The sequence below is a fragment of the Dunckerocampus dactyliophorus genome, chromosome 6 (genome assembly GCF_027744805.1).
Source record: "Dunckerocampus dactyliophorus isolate RoL2022-P2 chromosome 6, RoL_Ddac_1.1, whole genome shotgun sequence".
NCBI classification, from domain to species: domain Eukaryota; kingdom Metazoa; phylum Chordata; class Actinopteri; order Syngnathiformes; family Syngnathidae; genus Dunckerocampus; species Dunckerocampus dactyliophorus.
This window is the reverse complement of record NC_072824.1, coordinates 13,013,966-13,030,769: the sequence shown is the minus strand read 5'-3', so window position 1 is coordinate 13,030,769 and position 16,804 is coordinate 13,013,966. Positions and strand designations below refer to the sequence as shown.

The 16,804-nt window shown below is 41.8% G+C and overlaps 1 protein-coding gene across 2 annotated transcripts in view; it reads left to right on the top strand.

Annotated features, from left to right (window-relative positions):
- The window catches only part of usp43a (ubiquitin specific peptidase 43a), a 125,636-nt gene that overhangs the window by 98,678 nt on the left and 10,154 nt on the right, over positions 1-16,804 (top strand). For both annotated transcript variants that reach the window (XM_054779837.1, XM_054779836.1), the window contains one exon: positions 9,229-9,387. In XM_054779837.1, the coding sequence (XP_054635812.1) occupies positions 9,229-9,387 (159 nt within the window). The remainder of the gene's footprint in view (positions 1-9,228; positions 9,388-16,804) is intronic.

Here is a 16,804-nt window from a genome sequence, read left to right as displayed (position 1 = left end):
CTTCACTTAGGTGTTGAAACTTTCTCACCTGTACGGGCTGATAGCAGCAGGGGCTTTTTTTGTGCTGATAATCCTCCTGATCAGAGCAGCGACTTCAAACGGTGCAGCAACTAGCAAGAATACACAAATGACAGACGTTTTTTTTTTTTTTTTACATACGTATGTGCTGGATGATGATGTCACTAAGCGTCACTTCTTCTGCTAGCGTTTGTTTACAATCCTGCTCCTTCACCAACGTCACTTGGGAAACGCCCCCTTCTGATGAGCTCCGATCAAAATGGCTGCTCAGGACTTGTATAAATATAATTTTTAATAATTTAACGTTCACTTTCAACTGTCACTTCCATATTTTGTCTATTATCATTGACGCTTCCAATGCTCAGACGCAGCGGCTTACGGCTCTCCCTCTCAGTACTTGTTTTGTTTTTCATCATTGTCTATCTGTGCACTCTGTGCACGTTCACCACGGCACTACACTGCTACACCTGCCAGGAACTTTTGGACATTGGCTACCGACACAAAATAACAGTTACAAGAGACTTTCACTACAACCACAACATCTCAGATGAACTAGCGAGACCGCCGGACACTCCGTGGATTGTTGCCGGGTCTGGGAAGCGGCAAAGGCGCAGGCGGTAGAGGAAGCAGAAGCGGTGTTTGATGTTCACATCATTGCTGGAGACTTTAACAAGACAAATTTAAAGTCTGTACTCCCCAAGTTCCACCAGCATGTGAAGTGCTGAACAAGAGGAGACAACACCTTGGATCATGTGTACGCCAACATCAAGCACGGCTACAGAACCACACCTCTCCCCCATCTAGGCAAGTTAGACCATCTCTCCCTGCTATTCATCCCTGCATGCGCCCCCCTCAGACGCAGATCCAGGCCCACCACAAAGTTTGTAACAACTTGACCTGAGACTGCACTCAGTGAACTTCAGGACTGCTTCCTTCATACTGACTGTGACCTATTTGACACCAGTACCTGGACACACACATAGGAGCAGTACTGGACTACATTAAGTTTTGTATGTGTCAGGTTCAAGCAACCTAAAACATTGAAAGCACAATGAGAAAGAAGAAAGAAGACAAGATTGCTTTTACTTGCAAGGAGAACGGCCAGAGATGTACTTAGTTTACTACGTCCACCCGCTCTGAGTAAACTCTGCCATCTCCTCCCTTTTATTTCTTTAGGGCGTTCCCTAATTACAAAAACCACGATGCAGCACCAAAGGGAGGGGGGGCACTCAAGCTGCATCGTGACAATACAATATGTAAACTAACTGAGTGAATGTGTAAGAGTGTGTGGGTGTGTGTGTGTGTGTGTGTGTGTGTGTGTGTGTGTGTGATCACATAAACAATCAAGATTGTGTATCTGCTAACATACAGCGGGCTCAGAAACAGGAAGTTCAAAAGTTCAGTTGTACAGGAAAGTACAAATGAAAGTACATTATAAATCCAACAGTTACAGCACAACATTCCAAGCTTCTCTGTGTTTTAGCAGTTCCTGTTTCTTCTTCTTTATGGCTGCAGGAATCACCTTACTTAGCGCACACACACAAAGGTTATAGCAGTTCAAACAAAGGAAGATACATTCTTTAAGCAAATATATGATAACTTATATGTACATTTCTCCAACATTTCCCTCCTGTTTATCATGTATTTGCTCAAATTCTCATATCATTCTATAACCCCCTTCCTTTCAGATTTTCAGTCAAGAAATAATTTTACTGGTCAAGCATGTACAGTAGCAGTATAAATACTGATTGAGCGACTACAAGGCAAAATAAAATAAAATAAAATATAGACCAGTCGGCTTGTGTTCGTATCCGCGACTGTTCGCTAGCCGGGTGTTCATTAGTTGGGGACCTAGTGTATTTGGCAAATGTATGCACAGTAGCATATGCATATTGGCTATCGGTGTGGATAGTTAATGTTTTATCTTTCATTAATTTACAGGCTTCCGTTAATGCAACTAATTCAGCTGCCTGAGTGGAATAGTTGCTTGGCAGTTGTGATGCTTTTAAAACTGATGTTTCTGTTACAACGGTGTATCCAGTTCATGTTTTACCATATTAGTTTTTCTTTGATGAACCGTCTACAAACAAAATCTCACCTTCTGGTAGAGGTTGGTCTAACAAATCCTCTCTACTTTTTGCTGACTGTTCAGCCATTTCCTGACAATCATGTTGTACACCATCACCAGGAAGTGGCATCAATGTGGCTGTGTTAAGGGCTGCGCATCTCTCCATGGTCATATTAGGTTGCGACAGCAATGTGGCCATACAAGAGAGGTGCCGAGCAGGGGACAAAAACGTCATGTTTGTTTGCAACAATAATGTGGACACTGCATGTGGGACCTGTAATATTAGCGTATGAAACAGAACTATGGTAGCACTAGCTTCTACAGCCATTGAAGCAGCAATGACAGCTCACACGCAATGTGGAAGTGCACATGGAACACTGTCTAGTTTTGACGAAAAGTAAGCCACGGGTTTAAGTTTATCTCCTTGTTGTTGTGTTAGGACAGAAGTCATAAAGTGTCCTTTAGAATTAACCATTTGGATAAAAGGTTTGCCGTAATTTGGGAGAGCACGAGTAGTACTTGATACGAGCACTCTATTATTTCACAGAATGCCTGTTCTGCATCTTCTGTCCAATTAATAGGAGATGTCATTTTTAGGTCATCGTCATACGTTAATTTTGACAGTGGTGTTGTTATTTCTGCATAATTTGCAAACCACATTGGATAATAATTACACAGTCCCAAAAATGACATCATCTGTTTCTTTGTGGTTGGTTTGGGTGCCTGTAAAATAGCTTTCTTCCTATCATTCAGTACTGTTCTTCCTGTAGCACTTAAATAGTGGCCTGAATCTTTGACTTGTTCTTTACAGAATTGTAATTTGTTTTTCCTAGCTTTTAGACCTTCTTCTGCTAGGTGTTGTAGCAGTGCTAATTGTTTTTCATACTCTGGATTTGGTCCAAGACTACCTCGGTAATATAAGGTTATGTCAAGATTGTCATTTGACATTTCGTCCTCAATATTTTGCAGTAATGTTTGTCCCTTCTGTAGGAGATTGGTTCCTACACATTGTGGTTTGTTTGGTATGTCCAATGAGTAGTAGTAAGAGGGGAATTTTTCCACTTTTACTACAAATGAACCTTTCATTTCATGCTGTCTTTTAACAGTGATGTTTCCATTGCTAGTTGGAACCAAAGCTAGTCCCAGGGCTGACAAGCCGTCTCTCCCCAGCAGATTGACAGGACATTGTGGTCCCAATAAAATGGGCAACTGACATGCCTTTCCATGATGGTTGTGATACTACTGCCACAGCAAGATTTATAGCTCTTGTAAATGGAGCTCCACTAAGTTTTTGTTCAGTGACTCAAGAGTGTCCCTTTCTTCTGCTGTGGGAGCAGGCTGGCCTAGTCTTGCAGTGTGTTATTCTTGGTGTTTTTTTGAATTTCTGGACAATTGCGTGCAATATGCCATTCTTTTCCACAACACCAACAGCCTGACGCATTTTGTCTAAACTGTCCTCTTCCAAATCCTCTGCCCCTCCCTCTTTATCGTCGGCCTCGAAACATGCCTCTGCCCCTGTTTGGCATGTTACCTTGAAAATATATTTAGCCTTCTTCAGTAATGAAGGTATCTAATTTTTGAGCCTTTGCTTTTTCCTTTGTCATTTTTTCCAGCATGTATGGCATGTTTAACATATTCTTCTAGCGTGCCTGTTGCGAGATTTATGTGATGTTTGGAGACCCAATTTCTTATAGCGTCTTTTGAGTTAGCGTGTAACGCATTTTTTAGCTGTTGTTTATAAGGACCCTGTGGGTCATCATTTTCTCTTAAGCCGCTGTTTGTTTTGAACACTGTTATTATTTTGGCTCTATATTCATCAAATGTTTCACATGGTTATTGTTAGTTCTAACTATAATGGTGTAATTTGCTCGTTTTCAGAAACGTTGAGTGGTTCGGTTGATGAATCCTTGCACTCGGTATTCCAGTTCTCTGCTGTCATCTGGTAATATTCCGTCCTCTTCCCGAGGATTCCGATCACCACGGCAGATACACCAATCTACGGACAGTGCTGTCATCTATATTTAATGAACTTCCATTTCGTTCAGATGATAGGATTCTCTGAGAGCTTTCATCTCCTCACAAAAGACCACTATGTTTTCCTTATGTGATTCAATGCCAGCCACTGCTTTCTTAACATCCTCCTGTGTCCAAGTCCTATATACCAATAAGGTAGATCTTCCTTCCTCATGGACATTTGGATTAGCCACCTCTATCATAGGATACAATTGTCCACTTTCAGGAGAGAGTGATGTCACTTGAGGTGCTGTTGGGGCAGGGAATAACGATCCGCCCAGTTTATTTGACCACTCCATGTTGGTTAGTCTGGTATGTGACCCTTTTTGTGGCTGTGTAATATCACTACACTGATCCTCATATTGTGGGGGAGACACCAGCAGGGGTTGACACAGCGACGGTCTGCCTTGCTGTCTTTCTTCCCTACATTGCTCAATTCTTTTAACATTTATACCTGTCTCATTATCCTCTTCTCTCTGAAACATTACTTCTTTAGTTTTCAATTCCTCAGTCCCTTCTCTTATTTTTATCTTCTTGACCTTCTATTTCCACCTTTGCACTTTCCTGTTCCTTTTTTCTTTTTGCACACATGTTCTTTTTCTTCTCTCTCCTTCTTCTCTTTTTTGAGCTGTATTAAGACAATATTGTTTCACTTCATATCCTTCTTTGTTCATCTTTTTATAATTATTTTTCGTCCGCTGAATTATCTGGATCTGTATCAACACTGTTTTTTGGGAATTTAATTGGCCATACCCGAATTTAGACACCCATTTATCCAGGTATTTTAACTTAGTTGGACCTTGTCGTTCGACGAATTGCCAGTCTTAACTTTGTAAGTTATCCTTATATTTTGTTTTACTTTTTCCATTTCCCATTTTAATTTAGTTTCACTCATTCTCTTTTATTCTCCCCTAAGCAAACATAACTCACCAAGTTGTCTTCCCTCTCCGAGGTACTGTATACCGTCAACCATCAGACTCCAGCTCGTGAGACGAGAACCAGTCCCGGAAAGGTCTTTCTGGTTGTCGTTTCCTCAGCTGGAATTCTCAGGTGTCTTGGTATCCGGCTCCAAGGACCAAATTATTGTCATGTTCAAGCAACCTAAAACATTCAAAGCACAATGAGAAAGAAGAAAGAAGACAAGATTGCTTTTACTCGCAAGGAGAACGGACAGAGATGGACTCGGTTTACAACATCCACCCATTCTGAGTAAACTCTGCCATCTCCTCCCTTTTAGAAAAACCACAATGCAGCACTAAAGGGAGGGGGGGCACTCAAGCTGCATCGTGACAATACAATCTGTAAACTAACTGAGTGAATGTGTAAGAGTGTGTGGGGGTGTGTGTGTGTGTGTGTGTGTGTGTGTGTGATCACATAAACAATCAAAAGTGTGTATCTACTAACATGCAGCGGGCTCAGAAACAGGAAGTTCAAAAGTTCAGTTGTACAGGAAAGTACAAATGAAAGTACATTATAAATCCAACAGTTACAGCACAACAATCCAAGCATCTCTGTGGTTTAGCAGTTCCTGTTTCTTCTCCTTTATGGCTGCAGGAATCACCTTACTTAGCGCACACACACAAAGGTTATAGCAGTTCAAACAAAGGAAGATACATTCTTTAAGCAAATATATGATAACATATATGTACATTTCTCCAACAGTATGGAAGCTGTATCTGTAGATGAAAAGGTCAGGCCAGTTCCACTCACTCCTCAAGGCCCGAGACACTGCCTTCAGGTCAGGTGACGGAGCTCTTTACAGCATGGCTCGAGCTGACCTGAAAAAAGGAATTTAAAAAGCCAAAGCGGACTATAAGAGGAGGCTAGAGTCCCATCTGGCCAGCACTAGATCATGGGAGGTGTGGCAGGGTCTAAAGAATATCACCAACTTCAGAGGCTGCGATGTGACACCAAGAGACCTGAGCGCTGGCACAGGAGCTCAACAGCTTTTTTGCTCCTTTTGAACCACTACAGCAACACTCATCTGCTCCAGCCTCGCCCCCAGTGGCAAAGCTTTCGATGCCGTTCTGGTTAGTTCATTTTTTATTTTAATCCGAAAAGACAAAACAAGCAAATTTTGCCCACATACAACAAACACACAAATGGCATGGTTTCTGAAAGTTTGTGTATGTGGCTGAACCAATGGAACCCCTGTCGGTGAGGACCCCATTTTCTAGGTAACATGTTTAATTGCATCCGGTAATGGTAACAGTAATAATGGTAACAGTAACCCATAGTTGCTTTGTAAATGCAGTCTCTCAAGCATTGGAGAGTGGTGGGTTAGTTCAGCTTATTTTTTTACTGTTAAGTTACTGTTTTCATGCTGCGCAGTGAGTTAGAGATGTGTTGACAGTGGTCACCTGGCTGCTGGACTTTTTCACCCGGAGACCACAGGCAGTTCGAATCTGCAGCAACACATCCAGCACCATCATACTGAACAAGGATGTGTTCTGAGCCCCCTGCTCTTGACCCTACTGACCCATGACTGTGCACCAACACACAACAATAACATTTACTTCAAGTTTGTGGATGACTCCACCGTGATTGGTCTCATCAACAATAGTGATGAGTCCAACTACAGGGATGAGGTGAGTCGACTGGTCACGTGGTGCAGTGACTACTATCTCACTCTCAGGGAGACGCTGTAGAAAGAGTGAGCAGCACTAAGTTCTTGGGTGTGCCCATCACGAAGGACCTCTCCTGGAACACCAACACCACAGCACTGGCCAAGAAAGCTCAGCAATGCCTTTACTTCCTCCACAAACATATGAGAGCCAAAGCCTCGTCCCCATCACGCGCTCCTACCGTGGAACGGCAGAGAGCATCCTGTCCAGCTGCATCACTGTGAGGTAAGGAAGCTGAGCCGCTGCGGACAAAAAAGACCCTGCACCGCAGAGTCAGAGAAGCTGAGGCGACCATCGGCATCCCTCTCCTCTCCTCCAAGACATTTACAGCACACGCTTGACCAGAAGAGCGCTCACCATCACGCAGGACCCCACCCATCCCTTAAATCATCTTTTCAGTCTCCTGCCATCTGGAAGGAGTCTGCGAGCGAGGACCACCAGACTGAGGTTACAACTTCATCCATCAGGCTGTCAGGATGCTAGGACAGGACAGGACAGGATGACTGGGCGATGGAGGAGGGAGAGGAAAGGGAACAACAAGGGGAGAGGAGAGTGAAAAAAAGACAATTCCAAACTAAGCTCCTATGGGGGAGTACAGTGTGGGACTGTCAAAAAAGCGGAGCATACATTGCAACAAATAAGCACGCCTCAGTTCGCAGGGTGTCATCGCGATAACACAGCAGTTGCCATGATATATGATATATATATAGTGAATTGACAAAGACTCTTAAGCCTCTTGAACCTCTTCCTGTGATTTTGTGTGTTGCCATCCTCAGGGAGGGTTAAATGCACAGAGAAAAATTATGCTGTAAAAATGTACCTTCACCTTTATTTTACTCTTGACTGCACAGAAAACAGTCAAGAGTATTTCCATCCCCTGTATGCCATACATGATTAGTTTCCATTATTAGTTTCCTACAACAATACCGTACATTGTATGGTGGTGGTGCTCATTTTTAGCCACACACAACTGGTCATTTCGAGGTAAACACCATTTCCCTCTTTCTGAGGTTAATATGGGCCAACATTTGGCTTGCAGATATTTTATTATGAACAATATATAAATATTTTATTTCCACCTTTTTTGCACTTTTTTGGAATTTTGCCCATCCACAATCCTTATGTGAGATTTGAACACAGGTCTTTCTCTTTTCTGTGCATTCTAAAGATAGAAAAACAGCTTAAAACAGACAATTAAGAATGCACGTAATGGGATGCAACTATAGCTCCTATAAAACCTTCAGAAACAAAAACTAATGTTACCTGCATATTAAGTCATTCAATACCAAAGACGTAGTTATGTGTTTTTATCAACCCAAACACACGGTTCCAACAATGTAGTTATATGTCTTGTACATTATTTTGAGCGAGAGGCAAAAAGACGTGGTGACACAACTCATTTTATTCTCCTGGACGGTCCTCTGGACTCCGTGGAGGAAGTGGGGGAGAGAAGGATGTTGGCTAAGCTGACATCCATCATGGACAACACCTCTCACCCGCTACATGACCCTGTTGTTTCCCTGAGCAGCTCCTTCAGCAGCAGACTGTTGTTTAAGAAGGAGAGGTTCCGCAGGTCCTTCATACCGACCGCTGTCAGGCTCTACAACACCTGCACCACCTGAACCATGTTTTAGTCACTATGCATCCTTTACACTGTACTCTTTACTTGCTTATCTTGCTTGCTGCTGTAACAAGTAAATTTCCCCGCTGTGGGATAAATAAAGTACATACATACATACATACATACAGTACATACATACATACATTCATTTGATAAGATCTCGGTATCCGGTATCATGTGAACAGTAAACACACATGACAGGAAGGAGGAAGTGAGAGTGTGGAGTGTAGCATGCAGAAGGTTACGCACTGTAGGGAAATTTTAAAGCATGCACATGCACACGCATGCATATTGCTGCATGCTGCAGCCACTGTTGCTGTGTTTTTGTTTTTGAGTTTGTAAAAGTTAATGCTAGGTGTCGTCTTCGTTTTTATGATGCTATGTGAAATCAATGTGCCCAGGAACGAAGTTCCGGTAAAGCTTAAAGGACCAAAATATGACAAAATACTGTAAGTATTACATGTTATCATGGATGTGCCTGTTGCTACATGGTTACAACATTGATATAAAATGATGAAATATTTTTGGAGGTGTTTTAATAAGCGGCTTTCTAGGCAGAATAGTTGTGACCCATTACATGCATTGATGAGCTTCTGCTTTTTAGCTGTTTTTATATCTTTAGAACGCACAGAAAAGAGAAAGACGTGTGTTCATGTCTCACATAAGGATTGTGGATGACAGGTAAAATTCTAATACAAGTGCAGTTTTCCTTTCAGCTCCAGGACATGCTACCAGAACTGTGCTGTTGAGTCAGAATATAACAGTAACGGTGATCAGTACTGGCTATTAATTGTATATAATTCTTTTGAAAGAAGATGAAGTCCCACTCTGTGATTATTTTATTCTGGTAGCTTTCTATTAACTCTATTGTTATTCATCACCAGCCTATTGCCGGAACTCTGTAGATGGCCTGTGGTACAGCTATGATGACAGCAGTGTGGACTTGGTCCCAGAGGAGGAAATATGTACGAGAGGGGCCTATATTCTCTTCTACCAAAGACGCAACATCATTCCTCCATGGTCGGCCAGTAGTTCCCTCAGAGGTATGCTTCCCATTATTTCGGACAATATTGAGGATTGAATGCATAAGTATTCAATCCATGTATTATTTGATTATTTCATATTATACAAACAAATTTGCATAAATAAAGGCCTCCTTAAAACTGCTATACAAATTTGTTTGTATTAAAAAGAATAAAAAAATCATAGCAAAAGTAATGACATCATTTAAATTTAATTCATTTTGATTAAATGCAATTTGATAATTAAATAATAATCTGTTGTTAATAACTCTGCCTTTAATATATGCTTTCACAGTATATTACTCTAGTTTCCTAGCAGCATGGCGGAGAAGGGTTTAGCACATCGGCATCGAACCTCCGTTAGAACATGGATTACACATTACACATGTATTTATCTGTACAAACCACTGTATGAGTTGCTGTCACCAGCATGGTTCAAGCATAAATAAAGACACTAAAAGAAATGCCAACCTTGAAGAAATGTTATAGGTATCATACCCACTGCCTCTCACGTCCCCCCATAACCCGCCAACACTTCACCACGCCCCTCGAGACGGGCCTACCCTACTGTACTATTTGAGAAGCATTCACTAAGTGAATATAGCCTTGGCCAGGGGGAACCATCTGGCGGTACCCATCGTTCACTGGGTGTTTTGGCCTTTATCGCAGCTCATCTCCTCCTCCTGGATTCCATTTTAACTCCTCTCTCCTGCTCCATAACCTGCAAGAGGCCCTTTCTGCTGCCTCCCTCATCCCGTGCGCTGCTGTCTTTCTCTCTCTAATGGCTGTGAGCATTCTCCATACTGACTGGGCAGGGAATCCGCTACAGCCAACCTCACACGGGACCAGCCACGCCTGCCATTGTTTCCCCCTGCAGTTACTGTATGCAAAAGGTCTTGGTATTTGGCGCGCTTCCTTTCAACAGCCTGTTCACGCCCCTCTTCCCATAGGACTGGAAGTTCAATCTGGATGACCTTTTTTGCCTCAACAGACCACAGCACCACATCAAGCCTTATGGCTGTTTGGACAATTTGGAGTAATTGCAGCCTTCCTCCAAGTTCGACTTTCAATTCCCATGATTGGGCCTTTTGTGAGCAGACTGGTTTTTGTGATTGCTGTGTTGGTGGCTGTTCTCCCTCCCTTACAAACTGGATTGCTGTTGTTTTCCAAAGTGGCTGGCGTTTCTTTATTCTCCATGCTCTTGGGTGTTTTTGAGTGTGATGAGGACCTCATTGCATCACCTGTGCCTTCCTTGAAAGAGGACTGCTTTACATTTGGACCGGATGTGTGCCATGGTGTCCCTCTCCCCACATAGCTTGCACAAGGGTCCTCTTTCATGCCCCACTTGTGCAAGTTTGCTGGAGTTGGGAGTATGTCATCCTCTGAAAGCAGGAAAGAGATGCGAAACGGCTTCATTCTTCATAGGTCAGCCCAAGTGAGCGTCCTCTGTGGGAGGTCTCATTTGGTCCAGGCTCATTGGGAAGCTAGCTCCACTGTCCTTGACCGCCATCTTTTCTCCTCCAGATTTCGTACTTCCTCCTGGATCACAGCTTTTCTGTCGCTGGTTCCTGCCTTCCTCCACTGCTGGAAATGAGAGGTTCCATGACCCAGTCTTCCCATGCATGGAGCTCCAATGATGTCTCATAGCTTCATCATGCTTTCAAAAGTTGGGTCAGCTGCCCACTTGAGTCCTGATCTTGTGATGACGCCTGTATGTCTGACTTGCTCATCCTGGGAGTCATTACGACTGTACTTTGCTCCCTTAAATAAGTTTGAGCAGCCCTAATCCTATGTAGAGGCCTACTGCAATGAAGCTTAGGCTTTTCCAACCACTTTCGGAGGTAATTATTGATCATTTCTATTCCTTCAATGTTTGTCATCAGAATTTCATACACAGTCAGCATCAGCATGAGTGTTGGCAGCAGTCTGTCAGCACCCATGCCTTTTAACATTCCCTGGGAGCCTTGTGTTTTTATCCTCCTCAGCCATTCTTCTATGTGCTTTTCTCTGCTGGCAATGTTGCTGTCTGCAAGTGAGTCATCAAACCACTTTCCAAGGTACTTGATTGGATTCTCTTCTAATGGTGGAATCACTTCCTCTTCCTCTCAAGCAGCTTGAACCGACTGGTCAGTTTCCCATTCCTAATCACCATACACCCGGTTTGGCTGGCTTAAATTTCATTCTGCCCATGATGTCATGTGGTCCAGAACAGTTAGCACCCGCCCCACCTCCACATGAGTTGTGGTCGTCACAGTAGGGTCATCCATGTAATCTCTTATTGGTGGTTGTCGGATGCCTGGCTTCGTTTTCGGACTTAGGCCTTCTTTCTCCTCAGCTGTTATTTGGTCCATTCCCATGACAAAGAGGATGGGGGAGATTGTGCAGCCAGTTATGATACCCTTTTCCAGACTTTGCCATAGAGTTGTAAAATGGGCTGTTTTGAATCATAGCTGGACTCTGCCAAAGTAGCTGGTGATGATTACCTTGTGTGCTGAGGGATGTGGTAGTGTTATAATGTTATGTGAATGAGGGTGTGAGGAATTGACCCGTAGGCATTGGCCAAGTCCAACCAAACTGTCAGTTTGCCTTTGCTGGCCTTGGCCTCCTGGATCATCTGACCGAGAACTCCAATGTGTTCCTGGCATTCAGAGAAACCTGGGATTCCACATTTCGGGACAGCAGTGTTGATATGTCTATTCTGTGTCATGTACGAGGTAATCCTCTTTGCAGTACACAAAAGATTTGACCTTGTACGCTCAGCAGTGAGATTGTTCTAAAATGGTCACTGTTTGAAGAGGTCTCTTCCTTTGGCACGAAACATCCCTCTGCCTTCTTCCATCTTGATGGAACAGTGCTCTTTCTCCAAATTCTCTGGAACAGCTTCCAGCTTCTGAAGGTGTTTTGGGCATTTCTTATATACCTTGTAGGGCAGGGGTGCCCATTACGTTGATCTTGAGCTACCGGAAAATGTTAGAAATGTAGTACGGTTAATATTGTTATGACTGAGCATAGTGTTTTCAACACTCCAGGTAGGTAACAAAGGTGCAACATTTAAAAGTAAACAAGTTACAAAGCAAGAAAGTTGCCATACTCGCCTCTGTTGTTCTGGCTGGTCAAATTTTGCGCCCTTCTTGTAAAATCCAAAGATGTTCCAAACTTTTGCTTCTTTTAACTGATGTGTTGAAAATCTTTTGCGGTGACTAGCTAGCTAGTGCTGGCTAGCACGCTTGCTACTATTGACATCCATTCTCGCCTTCAGTCATGGCAAGCTATGGAGCATGCGCGACAATCCTTTTGCCGGCAGCCCAGGCTCTCACGTTGTTTAAAAGACACTGTCAATCGATTGCTTCTCTCGCGATACCTGGTGCATGTCTCCACAATCGATTAATCTAAAGATTAATGGCTGACTCTTATCGATACAGGAGGCTTCTACGGGTGCAGCCGAATCGTTCGCCTTTCAAACCGGATAGCCGGTCATATCGGTTTATTGTTCACAACCCTAGTATTTAGTATAGTAAATAAATACAATGGAACATATTTTTTTTGCAGTGTACAATTCCTTCAAGTACAACCCCCAAGCCCCCCCTTTCCTCAACCTCAACACACACACCCATTTATGTTTGGTTTTTTTCGACTGCAGAAGGGGTTCTAAAATATTGCAGAAGCTCCCCTTAAATTGCATTTGGAATATAGCATTAGATTTACACAATAAAAGCTATTTGATCATATACATTCCATAATGTGGTGTACATAAAATGATGCTCTAGCTCCATATCTTATCTTTGGCCCTCGTTTGTCGTCTTGTTTTTAAAATTGTGCACCTGATGGCTTTGACTTTCCCTGTCCCATGTTTTGTTGACAAATACGGTTTAATGGTTTAATGGTTTAATTCATCCTGAACATACATAAGAATCAAACTGTAGCACATCACATAGTACAATTCAGAATATTGCATGTCCAAAAAGGAGTAGGAAGAAGCAAAGCTTATTTAATCCTACCCCTCATCAGTTTCACATCAGTTGCAATACATTTATTCACCTCTTGTTCTTCCAAGTGTACTTTGTAGGTCTACATGACAATGTAGTGCAATCATAGCCAAGGTTTTTACTTACTAAAAGGAAGCTACAGACTTAATGATAATAACTGATAAACTGGTTGACAGTTGATTGATAATGAGTGAGTACAGACCATGAACTCACCACAATGAAGAGTTAGTAGTCAGTGTAGTATTGGTTAGATATTATATTGTATGTACACAGTAGTTCAGGTCTCTTCTTCTGTGTATTTTGTGAACATCAACTGCTTGTACTTTTTCTTAAAATCATTCATTTTAGTGCATTGTTTGAGTTCCTTACTCAATCCGTTCCACAACTTGATTCCACATACAGAAATGCTGAAAATAATGGCACTTACAGTAATTGTCATCTCCCACTATCGCTCAACAAGCAGGCACTGCTAAACCAACTCATACCGACTTACAATCCCCTCCTTTTTATTTCACATTTTATTAGTGAAATAACATATGTTTGAGACGCTTGGTCTGCAATACAATGAACATAATATAATACTAAGAATAAAATATGTTTTATTTTTGAGCAATTACTGTTGTCAATGACTTATTTTTTAATGTTGTGATGTGGAGCTCTGTTGAACTCTGTTTACTTTGTGTGAGGTGTTTGTGTTGTGACATGAATGCATTCACTGTGCAGAAATGTTGTGTAATATTAATACAAACCCAGCGGTGTAATGCCTTGTTAATGAGGTTTGCAGTGGATGGTGTTGTCCTTATCACTATATAATACAGTCTATGAAACATCCTCCAAACTCACAGAGATCTTTAGAAGGATCTTCTATTCTATGTATATTTTGCAATTGTTAGTCGTTGGCAGTGTTGGGCAAGTTACTTTGAAAAAGTAATTAGTTACAGTTAGTACTTAAATGTCACAGAAGGTAACTGAGTTAGTAACTCAGTTGTTGCATCTAAAAAGTAACTAGTTACCTGGAAAAGTAACCCTAGTTTTAAATTATGACAATAAAAATGGTCTTTTACTCAACCTGAAATATAAAAATCTAGTGCAATAATTCATAATGAATAAAGTAAAAAGAGTAGAGTATTGTTTAGATGTAAAAGCAACATTATTTATTTATCAAAATTATCACACAAACACTGCAATTCTTTTTATGTATAAAACAAGCAATATAAAACTATTAATATGAACTTTGCATAATAAAAATGAACTTTGAATTAAAAAAAAACTAAAATTAGCATGAAAATACAACATTTTCACAGCCTTAACTTTCAAATAATATATTTCAAATATCTTATTTTTACTTTCAATAAATAAGATATTTCCAACTATAATAGTCCTGAAACAATGTTTAAGTGCAAAAGAAAATAAATAACAATGAGGTAAAATGCTCGTAAACAGTATTGCACTTTAACCTGAACTTTTTTGCACTCTTTCCAACATAACAGAAGTTCTTTTTCTGAACCAATTTAACATTCATTACTATATTAAGTTGTGAACCACTGATTGTAGTGCAAAAGCAGCAACTTCTCAAATCTTTGGTCTGAGAGCCTGTTCCTAAATAGAGCTAGTCTTTTCTCTTCGGAGAAAAGACTAGCTTTCCGAGGCTAAAGAGTCTCTCAACAGGAGCACTGGAGGGAGTGGCAGCATTTAAACGCAGTGAAAAGTGCATTGAGGTCTGTGCGAGTTACACGCTGCTGGACAGTAAAATCGAGTTTGGCTTGTTTGTGTGGTGTTGGAGCTTCGTCTCCGTCACTGGGGCACACGCTAGCTGCAGCAGGCGGGCGAGCAATGAGCGGAGTTGTACCGTGACACGACTGTAGGTGCTTCATGAGGTTTGAATTGCTCGTCACAGACGTACATAGTGTCTTTGTACCGGGACACAACGTGCATCAAACATGTACATTTTTCTCTTTTATCTCAGTCAGATTAAAATAGTGTTGATACTTCCAGACTGTAAATGCCGATTCTGTACCTGTCCCTGGCCCTGCTTCACTCGCCATCGCTCCCTCTTGTTTTGGTTAAGACCGCATGCAGCATGGGATATGTGAGCATCCTCCCACTTGACTTCTCAGCCAATCAGCACGCGTGTGAGAAATGACCTCCCCCGCTGCCAAGCTTGAATCAAAGTAACGCTCCGCATTTCATTCTAAGTAACTAGAACGCCGTTGCAAAAATGACAAGAGCAAATAGTTAGATTATTCTGTTAGTTATTAAGTAACGGCGTTGGTAACTCTGTTATGTTTTAACGCCGTTACTCCCAACACTGGCCGTAGGTGACATTGAAATTCCATGGCTGGAATTGTTTCATTATTGAGGTACAGTGATGATAAAAATGAATCTTGGATAACATGTGGCCTTTTGTTGTTTAATCCTGGATATAAACCCCGGATGGAGTGGCTCTGATGGGAGCCTTAATTTCATCCTGTAAAATGATTTGCAGTGGAAGTCATTACTGATGTGGTGTATATATGTATGCACGCAATTTCTGCTTCACAGATAATATTGGTGAAGTACAGTAACTTTGGAAATCCAATACCAGTCGTTACCTTTTGTGTCTGCCGCCATCACGTGTTAATCAGAGTGGGAAGTGCGTGAAACACCTTCTGTTTTGCTTCTAACGCACGCCAGCTGCATAGAAGTTTTGGGGCCAAATTACTCCACGTGACTAAAATGTTATTAAGTTCATTGTGTACTGATTAAGAGTGTCACAAGGATAAATGAGAACAATCATGACAAGATTTCTCGTTCAGATAAAGTAAAATAAATGAAAATGAACTCGATAATTTTGCTGGCCTCCGTGTACCTGTATTGCCATGTGCATGTGCCTCTGTTTTCCTCGTCTCTCACCTCCAAACAGGTCGGAAGATGATTCACTCTGTGCAATGGTTCAGCACCTAGATGCTTAGAAAAAAACATTGGCGTTACATAGAACGCTGGAATGAACAGAATGAGACCTCTTATCAGTCATGCAGTCGCTTTGTCTCTGTGGGGGGAGGCGGGGCCGCTAGCATACACACAGCAAAAGAGTGTAGCCTCGTGAAGAGCAATGCAAGCTAACGTAGTAGAAATTAGGTGAAAAAAAGATGATTTCAAAGCAAAATGCGACATCCCGGTGTGGGAATATTACAGTAATGAGCGAGGTGAGCCCATCAACACAGACGACCAAGGATGCCTGAATTTGTTTGAAAGTGGTGGCAACAAAAAAGACAACAAAACCAACTTGCCCACCTCAAGCATATCCATCAGACCCAGTTTTCCCATCGCGGAAAAAAAACTTTTGATTGGCAGATTAAATACAAACGGAACAGTACAACATTGTGTGCGCTCACAGAAAATGTAGTATGCTACATAGCAGAATAACAAACACTGCAAAAAGTAAGTGTTAGGTTTTGTCAGCAGGTTCAGAG